At 70.8% G+C, this 17,766-nt stretch overlaps 3 protein-coding genes across 6 annotated transcripts; 1 reads left to right on the forward strand and 2 right to left on the reverse strand.

The window, feature by feature from the left end:
* Positions 1–2,120: 2,120 nt before the first annotated feature.
* On the forward strand, positions 2,121–5,196 carry SMPD1 (sphingomyelin phosphodiesterase 1). Of its 2 annotated transcripts, XM_054813892.1 has the most exons (6): positions 2,121–2,386; positions 2,839–3,602; positions 3,922–4,093; positions 4,180–4,256; positions 4,522–4,667; positions 4,736–5,196. In XM_054813892.1, exons 1-6 carry the CDS (start codon positions 2,174–2,176, stop codon positions 5,143–5,145), a joined length of 1,782 nt encoding a protein of 593 aa, XP_054669867.1. In that variant the 5' UTR covers positions 2,121–2,173; the 3' UTR covers positions 5,146–5,196. The 2 variants fall into 2 exon arrangements, with proteins under 2 accessions (XP_054669867.1, XP_054669866.1); XM_054813891.1 differs by having other exon boundaries at positions 2,138–2,386; positions 4,522–5,196.
* A 107-nt stretch (positions 5,197–5,303) lies between these two features.
* On the reverse strand, positions 5,304–12,020 carry APBB1 (amyloid beta precursor protein binding family B member 1). 3 transcript variants are annotated; one of them, XM_054813888.1, is made up of 14 exons: positions 11,992–12,020; positions 10,976–11,737; positions 8,896–9,086; positions 8,703–8,759; positions 8,539–8,624; positions 8,322–8,358; positions 7,925–8,062; positions 7,725–7,852; positions 6,984–7,098; positions 6,698–6,782; positions 6,484–6,567; positions 6,254–6,369; positions 6,002–6,178; positions 5,304–5,937 (listed from the first exon to the last, which is right to left on the reverse strand). In XM_054813888.1, exons 2-14 carry the CDS (start codon positions 11,574–11,576, stop codon positions 5,770–5,772), a joined length of 1,983 nt encoding a protein of 660 aa, XP_054669863.1. In that variant the 5' UTR covers positions 11,577–11,737; positions 11,992–12,020; the 3' UTR covers positions 5,304–5,769. The 3 variants fall into 3 exon arrangements, with proteins under 3 accessions (XP_054669863.1, XP_054669864.1, XP_054669862.1); XM_054813889.1 differs by lacking the exon at positions 11,992–12,020 and adding an exon at positions 9,487–9,571 and having other exon boundaries at positions 10,976–11,110; XM_054813887.1 differs by lacking the exon at positions 11,992–12,020 and having other exon boundaries at positions 10,976–11,814.
* A 1,856-nt stretch (positions 12,021–13,876) lies between these two features.
* HPX (hemopexin) lies at positions 13,877–17,545 on the reverse strand. Its single transcript, XM_054813899.1, has 10 exons — positions 17,390–17,545; positions 17,189–17,259; positions 16,955–17,035; positions 16,319–16,473; positions 15,852–16,005; positions 15,490–15,702; positions 15,156–15,263; positions 14,853–14,983; positions 14,264–14,408; positions 13,877–14,184 (listed from the first exon to the last, which is right to left on the reverse strand). The coding sequence occupies exons 1-10, from the start codon at positions 17,527–17,529 to the stop codon at positions 13,958–13,960; spliced, it is 1,425 nt and encodes a 474-aa protein (XP_054669874.1). The 5' UTR covers positions 17,530–17,545; the 3' UTR covers positions 13,877–13,957.
* Between the last annotated feature and the right edge of the window lie 221 nt (positions 17,546–17,766).

Consider the following 17,766-nt stretch of genomic DNA (forward strand, 5'->3'; position numbering starts at 1 on the left):
ACCGGGACTGCACAGCACCGGCACGACGCGACACCAGCCAGGGCAGCTCGGTGGTTCCTGGGCAGCGGGACCTGCTGGATCACCTGCCCCGTCCTGGGGTCCCACCCGGCGGCACCGACGGAGGGGCCGACCCGCACCGTGCCCGGCAGGACTGGTGCAAGGGTCACACACACACACACACACACACACGCACAAATGCACCAACACAAACTCACACAGCGGCACACAGCCACACATAAACCTGGGAAAATCACCCCTGGGAGACACCCACAATCGCACGCACCTGACTCCATCTCCACAGTGCCCAAGGGGACTCCATCTCCCACCATTCCGGAGGGGACGCCATCTCCCATGATGCCCCAGGAGGACTCCATCTCCCATAAATCCCAACAAGACTCCATCTCCCACCAGTCCCAATGGGACTCCATCTCCCATGATGCCCCAAGATGACTCCATCTCCCATGATGCCCCAACAAGACTCCATTTCCCATGATGCCCCAGGACTCATCTCCCATCATTCCCAACAGGACTCCATCTCCAATGATGTCCCAAGACAACTCCATCTCCCATGATGCCCCAACAAGACTCCATTTCCCATGATGCCCCAGGACTCCATCTCCCATCGTTCCCAACAGGACTCCATCTCCCATGATGCCCCAGGACTCCATCTCCCATGATGCCCCAAGATGACACCATCTCCCATGATGCCCCAACAAGACTCCATTTCCCATGATGCCCCAGGACTCCATCTCCCATCATTCCCAACAGGACTCCATCTCCCATGATGCCCCAGGACTCCATCTCCCATGATGCCCCAAGATGACTCCATCTCCCATGATGCCCCAACAAGACTCCATTTCCCATGATGCCCCAGGACTCATCTCCCATCATTCCCAACAGGACTCCATCTCCAATGATGTCCCAAGACAACTCCATCTCCCATGATGCCCCAACAAGACTCCATCTCCCACCAGTCCCAATGGGACTCCATCTCCCATGACACCCCAAGATGACTCCATCTCCCACCATTCCAGCGGGGACTCCATCTCCCATAAATCCCAACAAGACTCAATCTCCCACCATTCCCAATGGGACTCCATCTCCCATGACGCCCCAAGACAACTCCATCTCCCATGATGCCCCAACAGGGCTCCATCTCCCATGACGCCCCAAGACAACTCCATCTCCCATGACGCCCCAACAGGGCTCCATCTCCCATGATGCCCCAAGAGGATGCCATCTCCCATCATTCCCAAGAGGACTCCATCTCCCACCATTCCCAACAGGACTCCATCTCCCACCATTCCCAATGGGACTCCATCTCCTACAATTCCCAAGAGGACTCCATCTCCCACCATTCCAGCGGGGACTCCATCTCCCATGATGCCCCAAGAGGATGCCATCTCCCATCATTCCCAAGAGGACTCCATCTCCCATGACGCCCCAGGAGGACTCCATCTCCCACCATTCCCAAGAGGACTCTGTCTCCCATGATGCCCCAAGAGGATGCCATCTCCCATCATTCCCAACAGGACTCCATCTCCCACCATTCCCAATGGGACTCCATCTCCTACAATTCCCAAGAGGACTCCATCTCCCACCATTCCAGCGGGGACTCCATCTCCCATGACGCCCCAAGACAACTCCATCTCCCATCATTCCCAATGGGACTCCATCTCCCATGACGCCCCAACAGGACTCCATCTCCTACAATTCCCAACAGGACTCCATCTCCCACCATTCCCAAGAGGACTCCATCTCCCATGATGCCCCAAGAGGATGCCATCTCCCATCATTCCCAAGAGGACTCCATCTCCCATGACGCCCCAACAGGACTCCATCTCCCACCATTCCCAAGAGGACTCTGTCTCCCATGATGCCCCAAGAGGATGCCATCTCCCATCATTCCCAACAGGACTCCATCTCCCATGACGCCCCAAGACAACTCCATCTCCCACCATTCCCAAGAGGACTCCATCTCCCATGATGCCCCTCGCGACTCCATCTCCCAGCATTCCCTGTCTCTGGTTAAGGCTCCGCCCTCTCGGTCCGTCTCTCGTCCCCGCCCCCTCCCGAGCAGAGCTCCGCCCTCCCCGCCCCGGCCTCGCTTTCCTGGCCCCGCCCCTCCCGCGCCGGCCCCGCCCCGCCCCCGGCGGCGGAGCGTCCTTGTGCCATGGCGGCGCGGGCTGAGGGCTGCGGCCCGGCCCCGCCGCTCTCGCTGGCCGTGGCGCTGGCGCTGTCGTTGTCGTTGTCGCTGGCGCTGTCGGCGGGGTCGCCCCCTGCCGGGGGGGCGGCGTTCCTGGAGGCGGTGCCGCGCTGGGGCTGGCGGAACGTGTCGTGCCCGGTGTGTCGCCTGCTCTTCGGGGCGCTGGACCTGGCGCTGCAGGTGGGGCGGGGGGCGGCACGGGGGGACACAGGGACGGAGGGGTGGGATGGGGCCAGGAGGGGGGCGGGGGGGGGGGACACGGACACGGGGGGGGGGGCACAGACAGGGACAGGGGCGGGGTCTGGACAGGGACAGGGTCACGGTCAGGGTCACGGTCAGGGTCAGCAACAGGGTCAGGACGGGGCTGGAGCCAGCCGGGATCTCGTGACGGGGCTGGGACACGTCGTGACTTGTGACAGGCTGGGGCAGGACAGGCTGGGGCGGGGGTGGGACGGGCCCCGGGACTCCCCGTTGCGCCCCGAACTGGGCAGGGGTCCCTGGGTGGGTGATGGGGGGAGGGGTGTGGAGGGGGCCGGGCGGGGGTGGGCGCCCCCGGCACCCTGAGCCCGGTGGGTCGCAATGGCAGCCGGCGGGTGAGGGCGGTGGGAGCCCAGCCGGTGCCCGTCCCGCAGCTGGAGCCCAACGTGGTGCGCGTGGGGCGCGTGGCGGCCCGGCTGTGCCAGGACCTGCGGCTGGCGCGCCCCGAGATCTGCCGGCAGGCCGTGCAGCTCTTCCAGCGGGACGTGGTGTCGGCCTGGGCCCGCTCGGTGCTGCGGCCCGGCGAGGCCTGCGGGCTGCTGCTGGGCCGGCGCTGCGGCCACTGGGACATCTACGGTGCCTGGAACGTCTCCCTGCCCACCGCCCCCAAGCCGCCGGTGCAGCCCCCGGTGCCCCCGCCGCCCGGCGCCCCCACCGCCCGCATCCTCTTCCTCACCGACCTGCACTGGGACCGCCGCTACGTGCCGGGCAGCGACGCCACCTGCCCCGACCCGCTCTGCTGCCGCGGCACCGCCCGTCCCGGCCCCGGCGGCGCTGGCTTCTGGGGCGAGTACGGCAAGTGTGACCTGCCGCTGCACACCATCGAGGCGCTGCTGGCCCAGCTCCCTGGCACGGCCCACTTCGCCGCCGCATACTGGACGGGCGACATCCCGGCACACGACGTCTGGCAGCAGAGCCGGCAGGACCAGCTGCTGGCGCTGCGCACTGTCACCGGGCTGCTGCGCCGGCACCTGGGCACTCTGCCCGTCTACCCGGCCGTGGGCAACCACGAGGCCACCCCCGTCAACGCCTTCCCCCCGCCATACGTGCAGGGCAACCAGTCCTCCGCCTGGCTCTACGATGCCATGGCCCAGGCCTGGCAGGACTGGCTGCCCCCCTCAGCGCTGCAGACCCTCCGGTGGGGGCTCCGGGTTGGGGGGGCTGAAGGCTGGGGGGCTCTGGACAAGAGGGAGCTGCAGGCTGGGGGCTGTGGGGGCACGGAGTTATCGCCATTCTGGGGGGACAAGGGGGGGCCCAGGGTCACAGGGGCAAGGGGGTCTCAGGGCTGGGAGGGTTGTGGAGCAAGGGGGGGGGGGGCTCATGGCTGGTAGGGGAGGGGGCATGTTGGGCAGGCAGGGATGGGGGCTGGGGGGGTGGGCAGGGTGCTCGGGCCGGTGGGCAGAGGGGAGGGGGATGCTGGGGGGGGGGGGGCAGCGCTCACTCCCCCATCCCTGCAGGGCCGCCGGTTTCTACACGGTTCAGGTCTGGCCGGGGCTGCGCCTCGTCTCCCTCAACATGAACTTCTGCTCCCAGGCCAACTTCTGGCTCCTCATCAACTCCACCGACCCGGCGGGGCAGCTCCAGTGGCTGGTGGGGGTCCTGGCGGCTGCCGAGCAGGCGGGGGAGAAGGTGAGAGGGGGCCTGGGTATGGGGGGGGACACGGGAGGCCAGGGGGGTCCCGGGCACCCCCCACCCCCGTCCTCCACCTCCCCCAGGTGCACATCATCGGGCACATCCCCCCCGCGCACTGCCTGCGCAGCTGGAGCTGGAACTACTACCGCATCGTCAGCAGGTCAGCCCACGCCGGGCCCGGCACCGGCAGGACAGGGGTCGGGGGGACGGCGCCGTGCCTGTGTCTGGGAGCCCAAAGCTGCGCGTGCCGGGACCAGGGCCAGCGCCGAGGGGCACGGGCTGGGGACACGGTGTCGGCTGAGCCCGACGTGACCAGGGGCTGCGGGTCACAGGACCGGCTGCACCGCGCCCGGCGTCGCCCAGCATGGCGGGGTCAGGGCGGAGGTTTGGGCACCAGCAGCCCTGACCCCCCCGGCTTGGCGCAGGTTTGAGGGCACCATCGCGGCGCAGTTCTTCGGGCACACGCACGTGGACGAGTTCGAGATGTTCTATGACGAGGAGACGCTGACGCGCCCCGTCTCTGTCGCCTTCGTGGCCCCCAGTGTCACCACCTACATCAACCTGAACCCTGGTGCGCCCTGGTTGTCCCCCCCCAGCCCCCCGCCACCTGCCCTGCCGCTGACCCCCCCCCGCCCGCAGGCTACCGCGTGTACGAGGTGGACGGCGCCTACCCCGGCAGCTCCCACGCCGTGCTGGACCACGAGACCTTCATCCTCAACCTCACGGAGGCCAACGCGCCGGGGGCAGAGCCGCGCTGGCAGTGCCTGTACCGCGCGCGAGAGGCCTACGGGCTGCCCACCGCCTTCCCCGACGACTGGGACCGGCTCATCCGCCGCTTCCAGGATGACGAGCGGCTCTTCCAGCGCTTCTGGTTCCACTTCCACAAGGGCCACCCGCCCCACGAGCCCTGCCTGGCCCCCTGCAAGGCCGCGCTGCTCTGCGCCTTGCGCACCGGCCGCTCCGCCGACCCCGGCCTCTGCCAGCCCCTGCGCCCGGCGCTGCCCTTCCCGCGCATCCAGGCGCTCTGGCGGCGGCACCGGCTCTGCTGAGCTCCCTGCGCGGCCCGGTGCTGCCGTCGGCACAATAAAGGTGTGACGGACCCAGCGGCTCCTACCCTGCACTGGGACGGCAGGCGGCCCCGCTCCTCCTCCTCCTCCTCCTCCTCCTCCGGGCGGGTGGCACAGGGAGGAGGCCAGGCCAGGCTGGTGGAATGGGTTTATTAATTATTTAGTACGACACAGATCTTTGTTACAGCAAGAGCGGCGGCTCCGGAGCCAGCGGCCCCGGGGAGCCCCACGCCGCAGGTTAGACCGCATGCATTGGGGCAGGGCGGGCCCCGCGTCCCCGCCATCGTCCCCACGGGGCAGCGGGGGGCTCGCCCCGGTGTGTGGGGCAGGACCCCCCGCCCCAGGGCACGGCCGGAGGAGGCAGAGCCGCGGCAGGGCACTGCGCTCAGCAAGCCCCCCGCATGGGCACGTGGCCCCGGCACACACGCGCAGGTGGCTCTGCGCACGGGGACGCTCACACTCGCACACACGTGCCCCCACCCCCCACCCCGGTGCGGGCTCATCCCCCCGCCGGTGCCCTGCGCATCCCCAGCCCCGCCACCCCCTCCGTCCCGTCACGGGGGCAGCGGGTAGGGAAGGGGTCTCGGTCGCTCATCCCATCCCGGCTCACGGCGTCTGGGCCCCAAGGCGCCTGGGCTTCAGGCTGCCCAGCAGGGTCTGCACGCCCCTGCGGACGGAGGAGCCCACCCGGCGGGCCACCGAGTCGGCGGGCGGCGCAGGCAGGCAGGAGCTGGAGGCCTGGGGCCGGGCGTCCAGGCACTTCTGGTAGCGCAGCTGGGGAGAGCGAGGTCAGCGGAGCCGTGGGGCAGAGGAGGGGGCCGCGGGGACGGACACTCACCATGCAGGCGGCCTGCAGCGCCTCGCTCAGCCCCGCGGCGTTGGGCTCGCACCAGACCATGTGGCAGCGGAAGGCGCCCGGGGCGCTGGCCATGATGAAGGCGAAGGAGCGCACGTCCCGGCCCACCCCCATGAAGGACAGGAACCGCACGCGGCATTCGCACAGCACCGCCTCCGTCTGCGGGCACGCGGATGGGGGTCACCGCTGCGCCACACGCTGCCGGGACGGGGACGGCCGCGGGGATGGACCCACCTGCTCGTGGGTGATGGTGAGCGTGGCGGGCGCCACGTTGACCACGATGGGGGTCCAGTGCTCCTTGCTGCCGGTGGCCAGTGCCGCTTCCAGCGCCGCGTTGATGACGTCCATGCCTGGGGACGGGCAGGGGGCTTGGGGGCGGGGGGAGGCCGGGGTTCCCGCCCCACGGCGGCCCCAGGGGTGCGAGTGCCCCCAGCCGCCCCCCACACCCCTGGCCCTGCGCTCACCCACGGGCTTGGCGACGGGCACGCAGCCCAGGTAGCACACCGGGAACTTCTGCACCACCTCGCTCTTGGGCGCCGGGAACTCCACTGTGGCACACAGCAGGGTCGGCACTGTGCCGGCACCGCTGCGCCGCTGCAGCACCCAACCATCGCCCATCCCCCAACAGCCGTCCCTACCCCCCAGCTCCCCCGCCCTGGCCCCCCGAACCCCCCGTACCCTGGAAGGGGATCTCCACCAGCCTGGCGGGGTCCACGGAGAGGCCGTTAGCCAGCGCCCGGGCACTTCGCCGCTCCACCATGATCTGGGGAGAGCACAGGGGCACCGGCCCCCCGGGCCGTCACGCCGCGGCCCCCAGCCCCTGCTCCCCACGCGGGGCCGCAGCACCCCATGGTGACCTGGGGACAGGGCCACAGCCATTGGGGCAGGGAGGGTCTCACCCGGGAGTGGAGCTCATAGTGGGCTGGGGGGTCCGGGGGTTCTCACCTGGGGCTGGGGGGCTCACCTGGGAGCACACCTCGTGCAGGCTGGTGGCGATGTTCTTGGCGGGGCTCTCGCAGCGGAAGACATGGCACTTGAGCATCTGCGTCAGCTGGTCCCGGGCCACGTAGGCAAAGTCTCTGTGGGAGGGGGCTGCACTCAGGACCCCCCCCAGCCACCCCAGCTCCCCACCCCGGGTGCCTCCACCACCAGCCCAGCAAGGGACAGGGCTGGGAGGACTGGTCGGCGGGCACGGGGCTGGGTGCCGTACCTCTCCCTGCGTCCCGGCCAGCGCAGCAGGAGAGAGCCAGAGAGTGGAGTTAGCGCATCCCCCACGGCCACCCACGAGCGCCCCCCCATCTGCCCCACACCGCTGGGGGGGCTCAGCCTCGGGACCCCACACACCCCCATGCCCCACGTGCGCAGGACCCCCAGCCCCACATGCACCCACATCCTTGCACATCCCACATGCATGGGACCCCCAGCCCTGGGTGTAGCTGGACCCCATGTGCCCCCGCACCCCACGTGCACAGGACTCCCGTGCCCCACGTGCACCCACATCCCCACACTCCACGTGCAAGGGATCCCCCTACCCCCCCTGCACCCCAAGTGCCCCCCAACCTGCACACCCTGCCAGCACCGGGCACCCCCCCACCCCATTCTGCAGGACCTGCCCCGCACCCATAGCCCACCTGCACCGTGCTCCCACACGGCGGGACCCCACACAGCCCCCAACCCAGGACCCCCGGCCCCCCGCGCCCCCCACCTGCCGCTGTCGCGCCCCACGCCCCAGACGCGGATGCTGGCCACGGGCTGCGCGTGCAGCAGGGCCTGATCCTGCGGGTCCACCAGCTTCAGCGTCTGGTTCTCCAGCAGCAGCAGCATCGCCCGGCCCTGGGGGAAGCTGTGTCAGGGGGGCCAGGGGCCGCACCGGGGGGCTGTGCCAGGGGCGGGGGGGGCACTCACCTCCCCCCAGGTGCCAGGGGGGCCGTGCTGGTGCAGGGAGAGCTGGCGGATGCAGTTGTTGACAGCGATGCTGCTCCGGCCCGGCGCCAGCTCATCCTCGCTCATCTCCACCCAGCCCAGCGAGCGCACGGCGAAGCGCTGCAGGGGACGGCGTGGGGCAGGCGCGGCGTGGGGCGGCCATGGCCCCGCTGCGGGGTCCCCGACCGGCCACCTGCCCCGGAGCCGCCTGAGCCCCCTCCCACAGCAGCGACGGCATCATGGCAGCACCAGGCTACAAGCCCAGGGTGGAGGTCCCAGCCACCCCCCCGGCACCGGGCAAGACCCCAGACCCCGCAGGGGCAGCAACAGTGGGGAAGGGGCCGGCCGAGCTGGTGGGGGCCCCGCGGCAGACTCCTACCTTGGAGCCCGGCTTGTCCTCCTCGGCCAGGGCCATGCTGCAAGAGCGAGGGGGGCGTCACCGGCTGCTGCCCCCCGGCACCAGTGGGGAAACCCCGGCCCCCAGCTCTGCCCACCCAGCCCCCCTGCACAGGGGCAGCTCTGGCCCCACACCGAACCCACAACCCCCCCTCCCGCTGCCTGTTCCCTGGGGTTCCCACCCTGTGCCCCCCACGCACCCCCCGCCCGGCGAGGCCAGGCCCGGCAACACCGGCTCCTCGTCCTGCGCTCCAGGCTCCTCATCCGCCTCCTCGGCCACAGGGTCCTGGGGAGGGAGCGGGGGATGGCAGGGGCCGGGCGCCATGGGGTGCTGCCCCCCCGGCTGCCCACCGCCTCCTCTCACCTTCCAGAAATCCCCCTCACCGAAGCGCTCAGCTGGGGCGAAGCCCGTCCAGGCGAGCTGTGGGGAGAGCGGGGCTGGGATCAGGGTGCACGCCATGGGACAGCCCCACACCCTGGGGGTCCCCACTGCCTCATGCCCTGGGGGGGCAGCCCCACAGCCCCACGCCCCGGGGGTCCCCACGGCCAGGACTCACCGGCAGCTCCTCGGAGGGGGTGTTCCCCGGGGAGCCAGGGGCCGAGCCACGGGCCAGCCCCGAGGGGGGCTCCCACTGCGTGGTGCCGGTGGGGATGTGCCAGTAGTAGGTGCCCGAGGTGTCCTGCACCCGCATCCATCCTGCAGGCAGGTCCGAGTCCGTCTCGAAGGAGTTGCGGGTCCAGAAGGAGTCTGGGGGAGCAGGGGCAGGTTGGGATGGGACCCCCAGGCAGCCACAGCACAGCCCCACACTCAGCCCCATGGAGCCCTCCCTGCCCCCTGGAGCAGGCACCTGCCCTGGCATCCAGTGAGGTGGGGACCCCCCTGGGAGGTCTCTGGGCCTCCCCATCACCATGAGGACGGGGGCCTGTGGCCAGGCAGGGCCCAGGACAGCCCCACACACACAGTAGAGGGGGGTCCCACATCGCCACAGGGATGGGAGACCCAGGCCAGGCCCCATAGGAATGGGGGTCCTAGGGCCCTGCAGCCGAGCCGGGCGCCCTGCAGAGCCCCCGGGCCAGACCCCACGGCCAGGCAGTGCCGCGGCCCCCCGCACCCCGCCACGCTGCCCAGGCCCCTGCCACGGCCCTACCTGGGCGCGAGTCCAGCAGGACGATGGCCACGAAGTAGTCCGTGCTGCACATGGTGCCACCGCCCCATGCCGGGGGTCGTGCCGGCTGCCGGCCAGAGCGCAGCCTGGAGCCCCCGCGGCCCTGGCCATGGGGCACCGTGGGGCCCGGCCCGCTGCCCTCCCCACCCCGCTGCCCTCCCCTGGCCCCCCTAGCCCAGTGCTACCCCACCCGCAGCCCTGGGGGCTGTGAGGGGCCCCACGGCGGGGCCCGGCCCCACGGCAGCCCCGGCCCCACATCGGGCCACGGCCCCCCAGCCCCACGACAGGCTGTGGGGCAGCCCCATCCCGGCCCGGGTCCCCATCCCGGTCCCCATCCCGGTCCCCGGCAGCGCTCACCTGCGGCCGGGCTGGACCAGGCGTTTCCCCGGCAACCGCTGACGGCAGCGCCAGGGCCAGAGGGATGCGCCAGCGGGACCGGGATGCGCGGGGGGGCGGAGACGGGCACGAGGGGGAGGAGGGATAGGGGGGGAAGGGATGGGGGTGCAGGAGGGCAGGGATGGGGGGCAGGGACAGGCACAGGGGGCAGGGATGGGGGGAGGGATGGGGGTACGGGGAGGCAGGGACAGGCATGGGGGGCAGGGATGGGGGGCAAAGGCAGGCATGGGGGTGAGGATGGAGCAGGGGGGCAGGTGTGGGGGGTGCAGGGATAGGGGGCGGGCATGGGGGGGTGGGGATGGAGGGCAGGGATGGGGGTGTGAGGGGGGGCGCAGAGAGGGGGTTGCAGCTGCAGGGACAGTGGAAGCATGGGGATGGGGGCACTGGGGATGGCACAGCGCAGGCCGTGGGGCCGTGCAGGGCAGACAGGACATGGGGGCACGCAGGATGGGGACGTGACACCCCAGGCATGGGGACAGGGAGCTGGGGACACGGGGGTCCTACAACTCAGGGGGCACAGCAGGGAGGGGGCACGCAGAGGTGCCGGGGGGGGGGGCCGCACCCCAGAGGGGGGCAGTGGGTGACAGCGCGGCAGGGCCAGCACCATGGGGCACGGCAGGGGGTGGGGGGCAATGGGGGCTGGGGGGCAGGAACTGCACCCAGCAGGGACGACGGGAGGAGCACAGGCAGCTGTGCGGGGCTGGGGGCAGCAGTGGGCACACGGCCACGGATGGGGGTGGGGGAAGATGTGGGGCTGACAGGACCAGGCTGGGCAGGGGAACCGGCAGAGCAGGCAGGGACAGCCATGGGGCTGTCAGGGGAAGTCATGGCGCAGCCATGGGGCAGGCAGGAGCAGCCGTGGGTCAGACAGGGACCACTGCGGGACAGGCAGAGCAGGCAGGGACAGCCACGGGGCAGGCAGGAGCCACCGTGGCCCAGGCAGGAGCAGGCAGGGAGACAGCCGTGGGGCAGGCAGGGGCTGCCACGGGTCAGTCGCAGGCCGCCGTGGGGCACTCTGGGCAGTCACAGGCCGCCGTGGGGCAGGCGGGGCCCGCGGCCGCGTGCGGGTGCCCACCTGCGTCGTCGGGGGAGCTGCCGGGGCTGCCCTGGCTGAGCGTGGCCCAGCTGGAGTCCTCGTCGCTGGCGGTGCCGCTGCGCACGCCGAAGAGCAGGCTGGCGCTGCGGCCGTGCTCGCGGGGCGCCCGCTCCCCGCTCGGCTCCGACTCGGCCGTCATGGGGTCGCTCTGCACCGGCGTGGAGTCCCCGTCGCCCTCCTCCTCCTCCTCGTCGTCCTCCTCCTCGTCCTCCTCCTCGTCCCCGGCGCCCCGCAGGTCGATGAGCAGGGGCAGGGCCCCCCCGCCAGCGTTGCGGGTGTTGCGGGCCGAGACCTCGGTCTCCTCGGGGGGGGTCCCCAGCTCGTTGCGGTTCTGGTCCCGCTCGGCCGCCCGGCGCAGCTGGTTCTGCCCGTCCTTCACCCACTTGGCGTTGGCCGGCTCCTCGCCGGCCGGGCCCCCCCCGCCCCGCAGCCCGGTGCTGCCGTGCAGGGGGGGGCCCTGGGGGGAGCCCTTGGGGCGCAGCGGCTGCCCGGGCTCGGGGGGGCCCCGCAGCCCCAGGCTCAGCCCCGGGCACCCGTTGTCGTTGGCCAGGTCGCTCCGCTTGCCGAGGGCCCCCGACATGGCGGAGGGAGGGGGGCGCACGGGCAGCGGCGGCACCGGGGGGCGGCGGGACCCCCCCGGACGAGCCCCCGCCCGACCCGACCCGACCCGACCCGACCCTCACCTGCGGCGGGGGGGGTCCTACAGCCGCCGGGGCGCCGGCGCCTCCGCGTCCATCGGGCCTGCGGGCAGGGGCCGTGGGCAGGGGGTGGGACCCCGGGGGGGTGTCCCGTGTCCCTTGTGTGTCCCGTGTCCCTTGTGTGTCCCGTGTCCCGTGTCCCGTGTCCCGGCACGGCCGCCCCCCCTCCCCGTCGCGGCCCCCCGGGCCCCCCCGCTCCACCGACCCCCGCGGCCCCCACTCCCCCCGCAGCGCAGAGCGGGCCCGGGCCGCCCCCGCCGCTCGCCCCCCCCCGAACCCCCCGGGCCCGTCCGGTACCTGCGGCGGCTCCGCTGGGGGTGGGGGGGGGGTGGGGGGGATGGGCGGCTTCCGCTTCCGAGGGCGGGGCGGGGACAGCGCCCCTCCCCCACCGCACCGGCACGGCACCCGCGGTGACACACGGTGTGGTGTGGTACGGTATGGCATGGTATAGTGCGATATAGTGCGGTATAGTGCGATATAGTGCGATATAGTGCGATATAGTGCGGTGTGGTATGGTATAGTGTGGTATAGTGTGGTGTGGTATCGCATGGTATAGCGTGATATAGTGCGATATAGTGTGATATAGCGTGGTGTGGTATGGTATGGTATAGCGTGATATAGTGTGGTGTGATATAGTGCGATACAGTGTGGTGTGGTGTGGTATAGTGTGATATAATGCAATGTAGTGTGGTGTGGTATGGTATAGTGTGATATAGTGCAATATAGTGTGATATAGTGCAATATAGTGTGATATAGCGTGGTGTGGTACGGTATAGTGTGATATAGTGCAATATAGTGTGAAATAGCGTGGTGTGGTACGGTACAGTATGGTGTGGTACAGCACGGCACCATGCAGTGACACACGGTGTGGTGTGGTATGGCATGGTATGGTATGGTATGGTATAGCATGGTGTGGTATGGTGTAGTGCGGTGTGATACGGTGTGATATAGCATGGTATAGTACAGTATGGTACGGTGTGGTATGGCATGATATAGTACAGTATGGCACTGGCACTGACACCAGTACAGCACAGCATGGCACGGCACAGCACGGTATGGTATGGTACAGCATGGTACTGGTACCAGTACTGACACTACCACTGGTGCCGGTACAGCGCGGCACTGACACCGGCACTGACACCTGCACCAGCACAGTACAGCATGGCATGCCACTGGCACTGGTACCGGCACTGACAGCAGCATGGCACAGCACCGGCACCAGCACCGCACAGACGGGATGGAGCGGCACCGGCACAGCACAGATGGGTCCGCACAGCGCAGCACAGCCCAGGATGGCACGGGAAGGAGCTGGACAGCACAGCACGGCACGGAGCAGTACAGCAGGGCACGGTGTGTCACGGCATGGCACAGACCGTGGGGAGCAGCCTGGCACAGCCTCACACAGCACCATCTGCTCTGGTCCAGTATGGCACGGCACAGCGTGGCACAGCACGGCAGCAAGGGGCAGGGCGCAGCCCCAAAGGGTGCAGCACGGCTCGGCTCAGCACACGTGGAGCAGCACTGAGCTGGACAGTGCGGTGCAGGGACACACGCTCCGTCATGGCACAGTAACGCACCGTCATGGTGTACATACAGTATGGTGATGTATGGCACAGAATGGCACAGAACAGCACGGACCAGCGCAGCACTGGACAGGACACAAGTGGTGCGCTGGTGGTGGAGCAGAGCACGGGGCAGCGGGGCGGCACGGGAGGGATTGGCATGGCACGGCGCGGGGGGGCACACAGGGCACTGGTATGGCTCAGCAGGACCCCCCCGTGTGCCGGTCTGTGCCCATGGCGCTCACACCACTGGGGTGGTACGGTACGGTATGGTACAGCATGGCATGGCGTGGCACAGTGCCGTGGGACATGTCATGGCACAGCGCGGGGCACTGTGGCTCCTTACAGAGCACCACATTTCAGTTGGCTGTGGCTCAGCACAGCCTGGTACAGCCCAGTTCAGCCCAGTTCAGCCCGGCACAGCCATGGACTCCCCCCCCCACCATACCACATCACCTCCAGGATGCCCCCAGTAAGGTCACTGTCACCCGCCGGGTCCTGCCCCGCAGCCGGCCGAGCTGGCAGAGGGACGAGCACGGGGACAGGCGCGGCACCGTGCCACCCCACCCCAGCTGCACTGGCCCCCCACCCCCAGCGCCCTGGACAGAGCGGGGGGGACCTCAGGGTCTCCTCAGCTTTTATTGCATCGTGGGCGCAGCGGAGCACCGGCACCAGGGTCCCGAGCGGCGGCACCGGCCCAGTCACTGGGGGCAGTGGAAGAAGTGGGTGGTGATGCTCTGGGGGGGTGCGGACTGTCGGGCCCCCAGCAGCTGGGCCACGCTGGGGTACTGGTGGTAGCTGGGGCCGCGGAAGAGGAAGACGCCATCGTTGGTGCACATGGCGCTGTCCACGTGGTCGTGGGGCAGCGGCACCGGCTCGCCCGCGCGCCGTGGCGTCTGTGTCAGGTTCACCAGCCGAACATGGTCCCCTGCCGGCACAGCACCCGTCAGCCCCACGCCCCAGCATGCACCCCAGCACCGGGGGGCCCCGGCGCGGCGGCTGCCCACCTGCGATGAGGTAGAGGTCTGCAGAGCCAGGGCACGTGAAGGCGGCGTCGGCGCTGGGGACCCCCAGCTCCTCCTGCAGCGGCCGCGGGTACCCCAGCACCCGCCGGTGGCCCTGCGCCGAGAGGAAGACGGAGACCTGGGAGCCCTGGGGAGAGGCAACGGTGTGGGCCGGGGGGGGCGGACACGGGTGGGCAGGGGGGAAACGGGCGGGCAGGGACGGGGACAAGCGGGGGGGGACACAGACACAGGCAGGCAGGAAGCAGACAGGGCAGGATGGGCAGGGGCAGGCAGGGACAGGGGGGGCTGGGGTTTAGGGGGTGCCAGGGGCCCTGTGGGGTGGGATGGGGCCGGGGGTGGCAGGAGCTGCACCCCCACATGCCCCAGCTGCCCCAGGGGTGACGTCCCCGAGGTGCCCTGGTCCCGGGGGGGTGACATCCCCCAACAGCCCCTGTGCCAGGTTCGAGGTGCCCGAGCTGCCCCGTCTCAGGCACGGGGGGGGTCTTGCCAGTGGGGCAGGAGCCGAGGCCAGGGGCAGGACCCGCAGGGGATGGGGATGGGGATGGGGACGGGGAGCCCCACGGGGTCAGACCTGTATCAGGTAGGTGCGTCCGTCCCAGGCGAAGGCGGCGTCCACCTCTCCCTCCAGCCCCGGCCATGTCTGTGCCAGGGGCCAGGCGTGGTGCCCGTCCCGGTGCGAGTCCAGGCGGAAGGACAGACCCCCTGCGGGCTGCGTCAGCCGACCTGCCCCATGGCCCTGCCCCACAGCCCTGCCCCACGGCACAGCCACAACCACAGCCCCCATGCCACAGCCCCCAGCAGTGCCATGGTCATGGCCACCCACAGCCCCCAGCAGCCCGCGGGCACGGCCAGCCCCCAGCCCCCAGCCCCTCACCACGGAAGGCGTAGATGCGTCCGGTGTCGTCGGAGAGCAGGGCCTGGAAGGGCGTCTTGCTGCAGCGGTCACCAGTGTCCCCCCACGAGGCGTTCCCCTGCCCGTGCCCTGCCAACGGTGGCAGCGCTGGCAGCAGGGCCGGGGCGCTGCGGGCAGGGACGGGCAGGGGGCAGGGACAGGCAGCAGGGGCCAGACCCCAGGGCAGCCTGGGGTGGGGGTCCGGGGTCCCTCTGCCACTGTGGGTACCTGGGCACCTGGGATCGGGGTCCCATGGGAGGGGCCTCAGGAGGGCCCCCAGGGTGCAGGTGTGTCCCCGGGGGTGGCCGGCGCTCACCTCGTCCCGGGCAGGGTATGAAGTAGTCGCGGAGGTCGCGGGGGTACCCGGGGGGCACCTCTCCGGTGAGGGGGTCGAAGCGCTGGAAGCGGGTGCCCTGCAGGCAGTAGTACCGCTCCAGCCAGCGCAGGGCGGCGTCGCAGGGGCCCAGCCCCGGCCACGTGCGCGGCTTCGTCACCCGCAGCTCCAGGTCGAAGGAGTACACCGTGTCCCCTGCGCGCGGTAACAGCACCGCTGGCACTGCCGGCACCGTTGGCGCGGCTCCCAGCACCTGAGCTCCCCACTCTCCACAGCCCCTCCGCGCCCCACGGCAGCCCCCTGGCCGTCACCCTCCTGCCTCCCCTGCCCCTGGCCCCACTCACCCTTGAAGAAGAGGACGGTCTCGCCCCCGCACTCCTCGGGGTGGCACTCGACGGCGGCGTCTACCCCCCCGGGGACTCCCGGGAACTCGTCCCCCACGCGCCGAGGGAAGCCGGGACGCAGCTGCCCCCCAGTGTAGGCCCAGACCTGCTCACCCTGCAGGCACCCCACAGGCTGAGACCCACGGGAGTGCCGTGGGGCCGGACCCAGAGGGAAACCCCCCCAGGACAGGAGGCCCCCACCCAGGACAAGACCCCCCTCCCCAGACCTGACCCACCAGCTGGGACCCCCCCCCGGGCTCGTCCCTCCCGGCAGCCCCGAGAACCCGCCCCATGGGCCACCCCACGGACCCACTCGGGGGGTCTGGGCAGAGGGGGACACCCCACCCCTGAGCAGCCCGCCTGGTCCCCCATGGCAGCACGTGGGGCTGCCCAGCCCAGGCCCCCGCCGCCCCCCGCCGCAGCCGTGCCTGGAAGAGGTAGAGGCTCTGGTGCTCCTGGGGGTGCTGCCGGCGGTGCAGGCGCAGCGATGCCTCAACGGGGCCCCCCAGCTCGGGAAAGGCCGTGGCCAGGGGGCGGCTGTGGGGCCAGGGGCCCCCCCGGGAGCTCTCCCAGACCTCCTCGCCTGGCGGGGACAGCCGCTAGCCCCACGGTGGGCAGCAGGGGGGCCACGGCGCTGCCCCACACCCTGCCCCACAGCCCCTGGCCCCGGGGCACTCCACAGCCCCCCTGGCCCACAGCCCCCCTGCCCCTCATTGTCCCCCCCGGGCCCCACCTCCACTCCACGTTTATCCAGCCCCCCCCCATGTCCCCCATTGCAATCTGCCCCCGTGCACCCTGCCTTCCCCCCCATCTCCTCCCCATCTCCCTGAGACCCCATTTCCCCCCCACGACCTCCCAGTGCCAGGCTCATCGTCCCCCATTTCCCACAGACCCACCCCCCCCCAGGACCCATGTCTCTCCCCAGTTCCCCCAGCCCCCCCCAGCTCCATTCCCCTGCCCCCCCATATTCCATTTCCCCCAGACCCCATTTTCCTCCAATGCCCCATGTCCTCCCAGCCCCATGTCCCCCCCAGCCCTCCCCCGTGCCCCCCCGTGCCCCCCACCTCTGAAGAAGAGCATGGTGCCATTCTCGCTGAGTGTGGCGGCATCGAAGCTGCCCTCGTCCGCACAGAGCTGGGTCAGGTCTGGGGGGGGGGGGACACGACAAGATGGCACGGACCCCCGAGACAGACCCCCCCGTGTCCCACCCACTGCCCCACAGCACCTGCCAAGCCCCACACATCCCTCTGTGCCCCACACGCAACTGTGCTCTCTTGCCCCATCCCGTGGGCTCTCACCAGTGTCGTTGCTGGGGGGCTCAGCCCCATGGGGGTGCCCTCCTCCGGCTGCCTCCGGTTTGCTGTGGGTCCTGGGGACAAGCAGCACCGCGGGCTCACGGCACAGCCCCCCAGCCAGCCATGTACGCGCCCCACTTTGGCACGCAGCCGCCCCACCCCACACACCCCCCGGCCCACGCAGCCCCCTGCAGCCCCACTCACAGCGGGTGGGCGCACCCCAGGGCCAGCACCCAGGCCAGGCAGAGGGCGGCGGTGGGGACCCCCATGGTGTGTGTGGGGCTCCGGCCACCCGCGGCCCTATATGGGGCAGGAGGGGCCGTTGCACAACTGCCCTGCCCCATTGCTCAACCCGCGCAACCTTCGTCCCTGCGGGGGGGCACAGGGGCAGGGCGGGGGGGCAGGGTCCCCGCTATCGGCCCCCAACCCGCCACCGCGGGGGTCGGGGCTCTGGGGGAGGGGGGGGTCAGACCCTGGGGGGAGGGTCCGGCTGCGGGGGGGGGCTCGGCCCCCGGCATGGACGTGTGGGGGCTGGGGAGGGGGCTCCCCCCGCAGCGGGGGCGGGGGGCAGCGGGCGGGGG

The sequence above is a fragment of the Grus americana genome, chromosome 1 (genome assembly GCF_028858705.1).
Source record: "Grus americana isolate bGruAme1 chromosome 1, bGruAme1.mat, whole genome shotgun sequence".
Classification (NCBI taxonomy): domain Eukaryota; kingdom Metazoa; phylum Chordata; class Aves; order Gruiformes; family Gruidae; genus Grus; species Grus americana.